The 14,828-nt window shown below is 42.8% G+C and overlaps 1 protein-coding gene and 1 non-coding gene across 2 annotated transcripts; one reads left to right on the forward strand and one right to left on the reverse strand.

Annotated features, from left to right (window-relative positions):
* Positions 1-1,556: 1,556 nt before the first annotated feature.
* Positions 1,557-1,628, reverse strand: trnaq-cug. Its single transcript has one exon. It is a non-coding gene; the product is annotated as a tRNA-Gln (tRNA).
* Positions 1,629-2,041: 413 nt separating this feature from the next.
* On the forward strand, positions 2,042-14,202 carry rab11a.L (RAB11A, member RAS oncogene family L homeolog). Its single transcript, XM_018253297.2, has 5 exons — positions 2,042-2,231; positions 9,451-9,646; positions 10,219-10,412; positions 11,115-11,195; positions 13,662-14,202. The coding sequence occupies exons 1-5, from the start codon at positions 2,192-2,194 to the stop codon at positions 13,799-13,801; spliced, it is 651 nt and encodes a 216-aa protein (XP_018108786.1). The 5' UTR covers positions 2,042-2,191; the 3' UTR covers positions 13,802-14,202.
* The last annotated feature ends 626 nt before the right edge of the window (positions 14,203-14,828 follow it).

A 14,828-nucleotide genomic window follows, 5' to 3' on the forward strand; every position in this document is an offset into this window, starting at 1 on the left:
CCTCATGGCAGAAGCAGCCCTGGCAGTAACCTACAGCATCTAATCAGCTAGCTGCAGGTAAAACAATACAAGCAAACATTTGATTGGTTGCCCTGGGTTAGTACCCAGGGGCAAATTTGCCCACTGTTATTAAATGACCGCAAGTGTTCCAATTCATTCCGCAGATGTCCACTTGGGATGAGGTCAGGACTTTATGCAGGCCAATCAGGCTCTTCCACTTCTGCAAACCCATTCTGTATGAACCACACTTTTTTATGGGGGCAATATTGTGCCAAAACAGGAAAAAGCCTTTCCCAAAGAATAGAAAACCACAACACTAGATGATGCTTTTTCCAGTAGCGGTGAGCTTTACACAACTCTCGACCACCACTTGGCATTGAGCATGGTGGTCATTTCGGCAGACTGGGTACAGTTGGCTGAAAATTAATTTCCTGAGAAAATAATCATCTTGTGATCAAGATCCTATTAATACAAGTCTATCAGCCAAAGGTGCTCAGACTATTGTGTTTATCACATCTTATGTTTCATGTTCATTGCGCATTACAGTTTACAGAAATATGTTATGTTTGTTCCCTGCAGATCTTGTGTTTACTTATTTTCACATAGAAAATCAATAAACATGTAAGCTGACCAACGTGACCCACATGTTTAATAACTTCCCATGCACTTAACAAGAGACCCTTCCAATATTTGTTGCTGTAGTTTGTTCAATAATAATAATTTCAAGCAATTCCATTTGCCCTGCTTGCCTACTGGCACACAAACCACCTCTCTTCCATGATCTGCTTGGTATGTGGTGGAGAACTGTGACAGCTTGACATTTAATAGTGACTTTAACGTAAAAAAAAAGCTAAAGGAATAAAGTGAATCAGCTGCAAAGATACATGAACTGAATACAATGATATGTCTTTTGGATAAACAAGGCCACCTAGTGGCTAAATGCCATAAAGAAATATCACTCACCAAAAAAGTTCTACAGTAGCTCCAGAATGGACTCTGCCACTTGCACAAAGAACAAGGAAGTACCTCATTTGGTCCGCCAGTTATAGTAGAACTGCAACTCTGCAACTCTCCAACTCTCAAACTCTTTGACCAGCCAAGTTGATGATGATGGTTGGACCAAGGCCTTAGCTGCTGAATTTCCACATAGGGCAGTGAAATCCCAGTCTGTTTATGTAATATGACCATCCATTGTCCAGTACTGGTATAACTTGCTTTACTGTAAAGCAGATAAACTCTTTCATACAGTGCATATGGCCTATAGGGAATCCAGGATCTCACTACTCACTGTTGCTGAACTACAACTAGCGGTTAATATACCCTTAGCAGCAGCAGCAGCAGCCACTGTTTTGCAACTGCAGAGCAAGAGGCTGCTACCTGTGTAATCTGGATTGCAAATTGTTTCCATTCTTTTTAACAGCAATTTCAAATAAATGAATCAGATGCTTTCAACCTCCCTTCCTAAAAAAAATAAATATATTGTACATTAATCTACATAATCACTTTCACTAATGTTATAATATAATTTACTTATAATAATATGACGCAAAACATTTAGGTTCCACCGAGATTTGAACTCGGATCGCTGGATTCAGAGTCCAGAGTGCTAACCATTACACCATGGAACCGCATATAAACGTCAGCAACCTCGAACTTTACATCTTCGTAATAAAAATTGTCTTTATACAATAATATATTGAGACATGGTCTTTCAATTTGTTCTTTGGCTAAAATCTAGGATACGTCTCATCCTTTCAAACTGCACAATTTCTGTTTATAGTCCACCTTTCATTGCGGCTCTCACCGCCCAGTCAGCTTCAATCGGAGCCGCCATCTTACTACTCTCAACTACCGCCACATAGTGCACAAAATGCGCACAGCGCCATTTAAGTGGTTAAAACGCTTCCAAAAACATTAAGACAACACCGCTTGTTTATATATTAAGTCCTTCTCGTTAGAAATAGAAGATCAACAGAGACATCTTGTTCGTGAGACTCGCACAACGACACTCAGTTGCCAGGAAACCCGGAAGTGACGGTTATAGCCGTTTCCGTGCAGGAGTGGGCGGAAGTGCTGCTCCTGTTTCTGGGAGGGGTTCGGACACTGCCGGGCTTCCTGGAGATCTGACGGTTGTTGCTGCTGCTGCTGCTTCTGTTCCTCGCATATTCCGAAAGACAGAAGTGCCGCGAGGATGGGTACCAGGGACGACGAGTACGATTATCTCTTCAAAGGTAACCGGGGGAGTCCGGGACGGGGACTGGCAGCCAGTGCTTCACACTTTGGAGGTTAAAACCTTTGGTAGCGAGGCTTTAGGCTGACGTTTCTAGGGAGAATCACCAGCTGAGGCTGAACTTTAGGTTATAACCCTGCCCCAGCTGTAGATGGATTAGAGATTGACCCTGGGGTTGCTGCATTCTCTGCATCATGGGACAGTAAATAAAGGTCTGGGATCCAGGTTGTGGCTGTATGAATAGCTCAGGTGACAAGGCTCCCAAGTGAGTAGAAGTTTAGTGGCGTCATGAGTCAGTGAAGCATGGGAGGAGGGCTTGTAGTTGCACGAACAGCACATCCCTTGCTTTTCTACGGGAAGTCATCGGGAAATGGTATCAGCAAGAGGAAATCAAACATTTACTACCATTCCTTTCATGGTCTTCAGTGAAACACGTAGATTTCCTTGGGTCATGTGACATCACGAAGCAACGGCTAGAACTGATGACATCACAAAGTGCTGGTTATAACTGATGACATCACAAACTGCTGGTTATAAGAATGTGTGTAAGACACAGGGCAACAAATAAAAGAACATTTTAGGGTTCACCTTTAAGAATAAGGTGCTATTAATTAACATTTTCCTGGGAGTGATTATAATTCGCCCCCCAGTCCCAGGCTCTGCATCCTCTGTAGTTGGGGGTTTTTGCCCCCAAATAATGAAAATGATGCGGTTGAATCCCTTCATCCTGACAAGTAGCACCTCCAGTTTTATTGATATCTAAATCACTGAAGTTAAAGCCAGGACAAGGAAAGTTAGAATCGCTGGTGCCAAGTTGTTAGGCTCCCCAGTCATTCTAGTTGCTTAGTTTAGACAAAAAAATGCAGCACCAGTCCAGGGTACTATTCTTCTCAGTGCCACCTGCCATACACTTCCAGTTCCAGAGAATCCTCTGCACCTCCCTGGGTGAATGCAGTTGTGTTAGAGAAATTCTTGATGATTTCTGTACTTCTCAAGAGCAGAGGATTTTGGGGCAAATGAAGAGTATAACAGCAATGCATTTTGAAGAAGTCCCAGACTAGGGAGTGAACGAATCAACTAGTGATTCCAACTTTCCTTGATGGGCACAGGGCACACAGTCGAATCTCTGGTTATTAGGGATGCACTGGATCCACTATTTTGGATTCGGCCGAAACCCCCGAATCCTTTTTCAAAGATTCAGCAGAATCCAAATCCTAATTTGCAAATGCAAATTAGGGGCGGGAGGGAAATTACGTGACTTTTTGTCACAAAACAAGGAATCCTTGGCCAGGATTCAGCCTTTTCAACAGGATTCGGATTCGACCGAATCCTTCTGCCCGGCCAAACCGAATCGAATCCGAATCCTGTTGAAAAAGGCAGAATCCTGAATTCGGTGCATCCCTACTGGTTATATACCGCTAATGATATCACCTTTTCTCATGTGCCCTTTGTCAAGTCCAGCTCTGTTTGCCCTTTAGATCAACACATCTTCTCCCCAGTTAGTTCTCATGTTACTATTCTGTTTATTTGCTCAGTGACAGACTTGTGTTACGTTGCATGAGCCCAATATACAGCCAGCCACATTATGTGCTTGATTCTTCTCAGCAGATCCAGCCATTTGCACTGCAGCCTGCTTGGCCAATCACTCATACCGTGTTTGTGATTAGAGCCTGAAAGTTATAGTTCAGCAACAACTGGACTGGGGCCTGGCTAGTGCAAATCTTCCCCTTAAGCAATGGGTATTTGTACTGTCTCGGCACAAGCAAAATGGGAGTTGCCGATGGAGGTAGTCTAATTATTCACTAGCTTTGGGAGATATTATGGGATTGGATGTACTTTCAGCTCTGCCGGGGTTAAACATTGGTGAGGCTGGGAAGATGGAGTCAGACTTTTACCCTGCAGGATGCATTCTGTTCAGGGTCAGTGGCTAAAGCACTGCTTGACCTCTCAGAAGTGTGGAATGTAGGGTGGGGTAGTGAGGAAAGCACAGGTCTGCACAGGATATTAATCCATCAGCCTCCTCCTCTCTCTCACCATATGACTCCCTCTTGTCAGCTGGGCATTTTGCTTTGCCATTAACATTTCTGCCTGTGAACGTTCTGTGCTTTTGCCAAAAACTGGCTTATTTGATTTAAAGGGAAATTCCACTCAAACTATTTTGTCTAATGAAAGGCAAAAAAAAAAAAAGACTGAGTGGAATTTCCCTTTCATTTCCCAAAGGGTGAATTATTTAGGAAACATTACTTCATGCAGAATTAATTCACAATAGTACCCAAACAGGCATAGGGAAATTGCAGAAAAGTAGAGTTTTCTTGTGATAAGAATAGCGGCTGTTTTAATTTCCTCCCTTGCCACCAATGGAATTGCACTGAACCTGCGCTGGCATTGCACTTTCATTGTTTATGATGGGTTTCCTGCTTCAATCTCATCTTGTGGGAGCAACTAGTCATGTGAAAGGACTATAGCACGCAGGGGGATCTATGAATGTTGTATCTTCAGACAAATGTCACCTGGCAAGTGTTTGCAAGTAATGCCATGTGTTTGTGAACTCATAAACCCAGCATTCAATGCCCCTGTAATTGCCCCGTGTGCCATTGCTCTGTACTGCATGACTTCTGTATGTTTGGCACTGTGAGCTCCACATACAATTGCACTGAATGCACCAGGCTTGAGTGCAGATCATGGGAGACTTGACAAATAGTAGGTGTGGTGCTCAAGGTGTTCCATGCACTTATCGACTGGGAAACTCCCTTCAATCTTACATCCTCCCCAAAAATGTTACTTGTTTTATATGCTGTCCGTAGGCATATTGAATCCTGGGGAGGTTAGTAGGTTTGAGTCACTTGACCTGATTTACTCACAAATCCCCTTTGAACTCACTGTGCTCTATGGGGATTGTCTTGTTGGGTCCTCACATTCTCCCTCTGAGTGACACCTAAACACAAGTGTGTGCCTATACTAATTCTTCTCTTTATTCTGGGTTATGCATGTATAGTCCAGTCTTTTCTTGTGCTAGATAGGCGCTGAGTTGCACACTCTGCTGGCAATATGGCTCTGCCATTAACTTACCTTGGGCACAGCAGTATCACAACAGTATGGCATTCTCCTCAGACTTCCTTTTCTTGCCTGTTGCACAGCGAGTTCAGCTCCTACCCACCCAGCTCTTGCCTTTCCACCCTGTACCTTTGTGTCACCCAATTGTTGCAGTGCTGACTCACCCATCACACCCTACGAGCTCACAGGAGCCCTCAGGCTGATATACTCATAGCATTGCATCACACTTTATGGCACCCATCCGGAACACCTATTCAGAACTGACAGAAGCAAAGGTTAAAACGGGCCTGCGCAACATTGTGTCTATTGAGTGTAGATAAAAGACACGTGCAAGCCCCTTGTATAGAGTCTCATTACTTCTCTCTTGTGCTTTGCAGTGCCCAATATACTGGGAAATCCTTGGGGGTAAAAGTTTGCAGCAGCTCTGATAATATCACTCCAAGGTCCCGTCCTCCCTCCCCTACTTGCCCCAACCTGTCGACACGTCTGGGCTTTTGCACCTTATCTTGCTTCCCTGCCTGTTTGCCTGACGGCATCGCTGCTCTGACTTGCAGGTACAACCTTGCCTGTGTCTGGGGTCAGGTAATGCCACCTTCACAGCTTTAGCTGGAAAGTTAAAGACTATGTGTGCAGTGCGATGGGGTGTGCATAATCACTGCAAAAATGGGTAAATCACAGTCTAAGTACATTTAGTATATTTCAGGCAACCTCGAGCGACTTTGGAAAACAAAGCGCCGCGTGTGCCGTGCAGCAGGCGATTTTTAATTCTAGCAGGCAGAAGACAGGGGGAAGCAGTTCGGGGAGATTAGTCGTCCCAAAGAAGAGGCAATTAGTCGCCGGGTGACTAAATCTTCCCGAATCTCCCAGTGTGATCTTACCCTAATAGTAGTGTTTCTAAATTAAACACACCAGTGTTATCGGTGAAGGGCATCCGTACATCACATTTTGATTACTTTAAAACGCATACATTTTTTGGTGTTACTATACCCTGAATGTTTTTACACAGACCAATGCCCTTATGGGTTAAACAGGGGAATTGTGTGCGAGGAGAGGAGCTCGATCTTCTGGTCTTGGGCAGATTGGACTCTCTTTTTGGACTGACCAACTGCAATATATTGGGACTGCAGGACACACTGACTAAACTGTCCAGCTTCGTTGGTTAGTGTTGGAAAGATGGGTGGCCCTGCTGATGAATTGCCCTGCTGTATCTCTGTGTATTGCAGACACATCCGGAACTTGATCTTAGAGGAACGTTCTTTAGCAGGGACCTTGTAGTGAGAGGGCACAAGCCATTTCCTGGTTTTCCTAAGGCAGGTATCACATGGTTTGACATTATCAGAAATGTGCTGTTCCGAGATTGGAAGAAGTATGATAGGGACTTGGCCAGCAAGTCTGCTCCTCAGCTTGTTTCCCAGCAGGGTCATTGAGATAAGCCTCTAGTGATTAGGCCCGTGAACACCCAGTCCTGCTCTCTCCTAAGGGTAATGGCACACCTGGAGATTCGGGGAGATTTAGTCACCCGGCGACTAATTGCCTCTTATTTAAGGTGACTAATCTCCACGAACTGCTTCCCCGTGTATTCTGCCTGCGTTAAGGAAAAAATGCCGGCGCTCCGATTTCCGAAGTTTACTCGTGATGATTGTCAGGAAGAGGAAAGTCACATTTAGGGGGCATATAATTACCAACTTTATTCAATAAACAGCCAATGCAATAGTACATCTGTAATGCAATTTATGGATTCTATTGTAGTTCCATAATAGATAGGGGATGTTCCGGAACACCCGTTCTTCCCTTTAATAGTCCACTTAACTTGCTCTACAGGAATAGCTCTGCTTGTATTGACTTGTATAGACTTGTGAAGAACGTCTTTGTACAGGGTATGATATAATCTTGTCTATACTATGGAGAAGGCTCATTAATGGCCCTGTTCAGCTGACCACCTCCCTTATATGTAAGCCATTCCTAGATTATCCATATATGTAACTGCTAAGGGTCAGTCTTGGGTTCTTCTGCGTGTCACATATATGGTGCAGTGGTCAGCACTTTGTCACAAACCTGGGGTAATTTTGTATTTTAGATGTTTTAAATAAATATATTTTTTAATATGACTATAGAGAATTTTTTTTTGGACTACAAACCTGACACCTACTTAGTTTTGTGGGTAAGTGTACATTATGTGTATGTTGCTTCCCTTCAGCTGATGACTACAATACCCAGCATCCAAACTACCACATACACTCATTGGGTGAGGTCATCAAACAAGTATATGTGTGCCAGATTTTGCCACCCATTTGCAGGGTCAAAATGATCATACATTGGGGCCTACAGAGTGCTGCAGCAACACATTGTTTTGCACGTCGTCTGATTTTCATTTGGACAGGTCAGTCAGTGGCCCGTGCAGGTGCCAATAAACTGCCGACTTGGTCAAGATGGACTGAATTGCCAGCTTTCAGCTTGCGTATGGCCAACTTTCAACAAGGCCCCCTTGTGGATTATACTCGGCCTATGATTGGTTGGCTGCTGCAGTTCATATTAATTAAGGCAGTCTACCCCCTTCTAGAAATAGATCTAAGAGCACTGGATGGATTTCTATCAAAGCACAATACTCTTTTAGGATAGAAATGCTCTTCTCTTTCCATGCTGATCCCCAGTGTACTGAGCTAGAACAGTTTGCTGATCCAGGAGAAATCCAGTACATATAATAGTTTGCAGCAGGAAGTGCATCTGGATAAGGCAAAATAGGCCTCGGAAACATACGAGCTGGATTGTGTCCAGTTATGGGTTCATCTCAGGTGCTAACAGTGTCTCGGGACAGGGCCGACACATCTGAGTAATGGAGTCAGGAATTTGTATAGAAACATTTCTTAAAGAGGAACTTTGTTGGAAACGAATGCTAAGCAACTTTCTATTTCAATGTTACAGTTTGTCTGTGTTCTGTTACCACCGGTTCTGACTCCTAAAACAATTTAGCAGAATGTACCCGAGTGGCGGAACTTGAGGAGAAATGATTTGTGCTACGTTGTTTCAAGAAGTAGAGTACATAAAGATAAATGCAATTACTTATCACAATTGCGATTACATTTACCAATAACTGTAAAACAAGTGAAAATGATTCATAGATGGATATTGGAAAGTTTTCTTTGGTTTGGGTGGAGATCTGCTTAATCCTAGGCACGTGCTGATTTGCTGACCCTTATTCATCCCCCCGGGGCGCTGTTATTATATGTATAGGGTAAATGCCAGTCACACTGGCCCTACAGGTGAAGTGGGAGCAGCCATACAGCCGGCTGAAGTGTTTATTATCAAAATAAAGGCATTTCTGCGATGCAAACAAATTAGTGTAGTGTATATGGGGTTAGATGATTTGACTTTGTTTGAGGACAGAGTGCAGAGAATTGGGCCAGACTGCACTTACCTGCAACTATCCTTTGAATCCGCATCTTACATCTGTTAAAGTGCAGTATGAAGGGATCTGCTGGCCAGACTTGAGCACTCCAGAGAACTAGCACTTAAGGAACAGTAACACCAAAAATTAAAGCGTTTAAAGGAAAAGGAAAGGCATCCTGCACTTGGGGGTGCCAAATGTTAGGCACCCCAAGTGATTGTACTGACTTACCTTAAACCCCGGGCCGGTACTCCTATCAGCAGATAACTGTGCGACCCGAGGTTATTCCAGTGAGCACCACAAAGTGATGACCGTATAATGTTGTGCTGCACTGGTAAAACTGGTGTGTTTTCTTCAGAAATGTAACTATAGTTTATATAAACAAGCTGCTGCGTAGCCATGGGGGCCATTCAAGCACAGGATACACTGTAGATAACTGATAAGTTCTGATGAATCCCATTGTTTACTACAGAGCTTATTTGTTGTGTATCCTGTGCCTTTTCTCCTTTTTAAACTTTGAATGTCTGCTCCCATGGCAGCCATTTGTTGATATAAACGATTATAGCGTTTCTGACGCAAATACACCTGTTTTACCAGTGCAGGGCAACACTACATCATATTGTCATTATTTTAAAACACTTTGTTTTTCGTGTTACTGTTCCTTTAGACATGTCCCCTGAGCTTGCCATCCTGTGACTGATGGAATGTGCTGCAGGAGGGGGTTTCCTGGTTTCAGCAGAAAGTCATTCCCAAGCGCTGACATCTTGTTTGTTTCCTCCAGTGGTTCTGATTGGAGACTCCGGCGTTGGGAAGAGTAATCTCTTGTCCAGATTCACACGCAATGAGTTTAACCTGGAGAGCAAGAGCACCATCGGGGTGGAATTCGCTACAAGAAGCATCCAGGTGGACGGCAAGACCATTAAAGCTCAGATCTGGGACACAGCCGGACAGGAGCGATACAGAGCCATCACTTCAGCGTGAGTCAGTCAGGGTGGCGTAACTGAAGTGTGATTATTGGCTGCTTTGTGTCACATGAGTTATAGCGCACAGATAATAGCCACACATTCCGTAACTATGCTATATAGATCAGTTGGCCATGCTATCAGTCACGGCTAATGAATTTACTGCTAAATACACAGGCAACATATTTGACTGCTTAGCTGAATACTAAGGCATCGACACACAATTTAGACAAGACATCTTTATTTGCACATTCAGATCTTCGCTCGTTTGGTCTTAATGCTTATTATAATTAACATTCCCAGTCTTATATCCCGTGCAGTCATACAGGTATGATTTAGTGCCCTTTTAATGGCAACAGGTCTGGTAATTGCCTCATGATTTCAGTTACAGTATATGACTTCCTGGTATTTAGACAGGAAGTCATATAACTAAAATAGTCCTTCCACCTGTTCTTCCTACAAGTATGTCAAACCTGTTCCCCTCTTATGAGCTACACCAGGGAATGCTGGGAATCCTGTACATCACAGCAGCAGAAGGGCAATGGACTTAACCCTAGCACCCTAAATCCTTTTTTCTTTTCCAACAGGTATTACCGGGGAGCGGTGGGGGCCCTGCTGGTGTATGACATTGCCAAACACTTAACCTATGAGAATGTGGAACGATGGCTGAAGGAACTAAGGGACCACGCAGACAATAAAATAGTTATCATGTTGGTGGGCAACAAGAGTGATCTGCGGCACTTGAGAGCTGTACCCACTGATGAAGCCCGTGCATTTGCAGGTGATTATCTCTAGTATGGAGACAGAATAATGTGTTGGCCAGCTTGTCCCCCACAAACACATGAACTAAAACTCAATGCATGTGTCATTAGCCTTTGCTAGTAATTGCCAAGCTTCTTATTGGAGGTATAAGCACTGACTTTACCACACTGATTTCTCTGAGCAACTGTTCCTAATAGGCGATTATAGGTGAATATCGGTTATTTCTGCCGTATCTGGTTAAACCAGAAAGACTTGCGCATCCACAAACTAATCAGTGTGACAAAACTTCATTTATGTTTGTCCCCTTTCAAAGCTATTTTAAAGGGAAACTGTCATCAAAATAAAAAAAAAGTGTTTGTCCTTTAAGCAGTGTGCAGCATGTAGTGAATTGGGATTGTGTTACAAAAACAAACTTCTGTGTTGTCACAAGAACAGTCTAGGGGAAATCAAAGACTGACACACCACTGTTTAATCTCATGTTGCATTCATTATTCATTTATAATAAAGAAGTTACTGTTAATAATAATAGATAGTACATAGAATGTGGATGTGGTCTAGGCATGGATCTCTGTACCAGAATAGCATTGCTCATATGTTTATCACCTTTGTGCTATTTAACATGGATTTTTTTCTTTCATTGCATTGCACTTGTATTATCACTCTCCTTTGCTGGAAATGCAAAACGTGGGCACCATTCTGAACTTTCCCTTTGATTTTACAGAAAAGAATGGATTGTCCTTTATAGAAACCTCTGCACTGGATTCAACAAACGTGGAAGCTGCTTTCCAGACTATACTCACAGGTATGGATGGAACCGGGAATAAGACTTAACTATCCACTGGAAATTGGTTTCTTTTCGAATGCTGGGGCCACAGTGCATCTAACACTGTACTGCAAGCATTTCTGACATATCATTTCTTACATTGGGGTGCAGAATGATTATTTAGCACAATAAGGAAAGTGTCTAATTGGCCAATAAGAACATTTTTGGAATCTGGAGAGAGATTAATGTGCATATATACTGGTATCTAAAGGAGTCTACAGAAAGATATATTATTTGGCAGACTGGAAGACAGATTTGCAATTAGTTTTTATTATTTCTGTTTTTTGTGTTTAGCTTTTGCTTTTTATTCAGCAGCTTTCCAGTTTGTAATTTCAGCATTCTCATTGCTAGGGTCCAAATTTCCCTAGCAACTAGTGATGTGCAGGTTGAGAAAAGCTCGACCCATGCCCACCCACACCTGGATTCCCATCTCCATTTATAGACCCATGGTGACCTGCCCTGGCGATGATGTCACAAAAGGAGCGGGACAACTGTGCCTATAAAACCGGAAGTCGGTAGTCCAGGTTGTGGACGGGGAGAGCAGACAGAAGAGCTCAACCTGATTCCACCTGCATCAAGGTCGGCCCAAACCTGCCCGACCCGCGGGTATCTGGCTGGACCACACATCACTATTAGCAACCATGCATTGATTTGAATAAGAGACTGGAATATGAATAAGAGAGGCCTGAATAGAAACATGACTAATATAAAGTAGCAATAACAATACATTTGTAGCCTTACAGAGCATTTGTTTTTAAGATGGGGTCAGTGACCCCCATTTGAAGGCTAGAAAGAGTACGAAGAAGAAGAAGGCAAATAATTGAAAAAAATTTATAAAAACATAAATAATGAAGGCCAAATGAAATGTTGCATACGATTGTTCATATTATATTATATTATATTAGTTGCAGAGGAATTGTAACGTGTGAGTGTAAATGTGTGTACATCACCCCAGAAGGAACATTACATAACAGCTTTATACAATGGTAATAAAGCCATAGGAAACTTGAGGATTGTGGCCTGCCAAGGCAGTTTATGTAAGGATGAGTTAGGCCACATCTCAAATTCCTTGTTAGAAGGAGTTGGGTTGGCAAGAACAGAAGCAACAGTGTTTGCATGAACTGCACTTATTACCTACAAGGATTATCATGGTAATAGAGGCCGATTGTTCTCTCCGGTATTCTCAGCCTAGCAGAGAACTGTCGCTCCATTGCAGCAGCGTGACTAGTGTTGCCGATCATTTGCTATGGAGTTATTTTGATCCTATTAAGCATTCTGACTGCATTCCTTACAGCTAGTTTACTTATACACCAATGACTGACATAGCACAATGCTCTTGTTCTTTATATGACTTACTAATAAGTGACTGCACGGTAGCTGTGTGAATACGTTCTGAAGGTGGTGAGCTAGCGGGAGTCATTTAAACAATGCAGCTTTCCTCCATGCTTGATACAGAGAAGTGTTACAGGCAGCTGATATGCTGCAGAGATGCTGTCTCAGATCTCCCTGGGTCTCATAGCTGTCTTTATAGATATGGATCTGTTTTCTGCAATGCTTACGTGTAGAAATAGCTTGCCTGTCTGTCCTCACGTGTGTGTGCGACGTTACACAATCCCACTGAGAGTTCTGCATGGAAAAAGTACAGTTGCTTTTCTCTTTGTAGTTGCTTTGAATGCTAAATGGCTAAGGGGACCAGTCGCCCCCAAAAATTATTCAAAATCCTATTTTATCACATTAGTCAAGCAAAATGAACTTTAATTACACTATATAAATTATTTGAATCTTGTTTCCATCAGTCTGGGAATTTATAATTATAGCAAACAGGCAGGGGCCATTTTGTGGACACTGTTATTATCTCAGAATCTTGTTTGTGCACCAGAATGGGGGACCTGATGTCCATCCCCATGCATTTGGTTACACAATTAAACAGTGAAGAGAACGGGGGAATGTGGGGAGAGCAGTGACATCAAGGAAAGTGAAAGTAATTGTCTGCCGTGCCTAAGGCATAGAGGAGGGGCAGACAATATTTGATTGACAGCTGAGATTTTTAAATGAGCTTACAACAGCTATGTGTGCTTTAATAAAAAAAAGAAATTGGATTTCATGTTTAATTTGAAAAGGACTTTTATTATACAGATTTTTGTGTCTGGGTGACAGGTCCACTTTAAATGAAAACAACTCCATGATCAGCATGCCCACTGTAACTGCCCTCCCACCCAGAAGCAGGTCTGGACTGGGTTTCAAAACAGACCCTGGCATTTTAAGTACCCAGAGAACCTCCAGCAGTCTAATAGATAGGGACTACTGTATGTCTGGCATCTTACAGCAGCCCCTCCACATGCACAGATTGACAGTGTGCTCCTGCCCTGAAGCCTCACGGAGAAGCTGCTTTAGGAAGAATTATGGGTGACATCTTTCTAAATTGCTTCTCCCTCTTGTTTGCAGAGATCTACCGCATTGTGTCCCAGACGCAGATGTCCGACAGACGTGAGAATGACATGTCCCCAAGTAACAATGTGGTCCCCATCCATGTGCCCCCCACCACTGAAAATAAACCAAAGATGCAATGCTGTCAGAACATCTAATGGCTGCTGCCTGCGCTGTGCCGGGCTCTGTATATTCCCCTCGTCCTGCCCTGGACTCTTGGAATTCTTTTTTGTTTTGTTAATATATATATATATATTTTTGTTTTGAGTGTACGTGTTTATGAACTTTAATTTTACTATTCCATCTGGATTTTTACTTGTCTTAAATTCTTATGATTTTCTGTATTAAAGATATGATCTCTTTCTCACCCTCTTTCACTGAGCCTGATTGGCCCCCCGATGCCTTTTTTTTTTTTTTCTCTTGCTCCCCCTGCCCATCTTTCTGCCTCTTTCTAAAGACAATGATTCCATGATTCTAAGCCTAGCCTTCCCAGTAACTCACACATCTGTATAAAATATGAAATAAAAGCATGTTGCCTGCTGGAGGCCTTCTCTCCTCATACCTTGTGGCTTTACTTCAATGCAACAGTCCTTGGGTTTTCTTAATGTCCAGTTCCAGGAGACAGCAGTCACCAGCTGGAGGAGATCATCACTACTGAACCTTTATACAGACATTGCAACAGTACGAGTAACAGACTTTAAAGGTGGCCATAGACGTAACAATTACCATCTTTCCTGGAAAAGATCTTTCCGAGAAAGATCGTTCATTTCAATACACACGTGTAGAGCTGTATCGTTAGATATACAAGTTGAAACAATAGAATTCTACCTGTATCTGACGATTCAGCACTAACAATGGCCGATGTTTGGATGCCTTCAAAGTCGCCCAATCAAAATTTTCCAGCCAGCCTGTTCGACAAGCCGTCCGATATCCAAGTCTTCTGCCAAGATCAGTCGGCTCATCTCCCGCCATACATGAACCGAATATCATAAGAAAATATGTTTCATACGATAATATTTGTGCGTATATGGCCACCTTAACTGTCCTAGATATTCTTGCAATTATGGTTCAATACCATGTTTTCCTATATCTGTAACCTTGCTATTGGATAAGTAGTTGCAAACTGAACTACTATGTAGCAGAACTATGTAACATTTAAAACTTAAAGTGTTTTAAAGTTAGGGG

The sequence above is a fragment of the Xenopus laevis genome, chromosome 3L, assembly GCF_017654675.1.
Source record: "Xenopus laevis strain J_2021 chromosome 3L, Xenopus_laevis_v10.1, whole genome shotgun sequence".
In the NCBI taxonomy this organism is placed as follows: Eukaryota; Metazoa; Chordata; class Amphibia; order Anura; family Pipidae; genus Xenopus; species Xenopus laevis.

What these genes read in the sequence shown, in the direction of transcription:
- rab11a.L (XM_018253297.2), top strand. Translation starts at nt 2,192, where the DNA reads ATGGGTACCAGGGACGACGAGTACGATTATCTCTTCAAAG. An exon ending in GTACGATTATCTCTTCAAAG is followed by an intron (nt 2,232 to 9,450) that starts GTAACCGGGGGA and finishes TGTTTCCTCCAG; the next exon opens with TGGTTCTGATTGGAGACTCC. An exon ending in TACAGAGCCATCACTTCAGC is followed by an intron (nt 9,647 to 10,218) that starts GTGAGTCAGTCA and finishes CTTTTCCAACAG; the next exon opens with GTATTACCGGGGAGCGGTGG.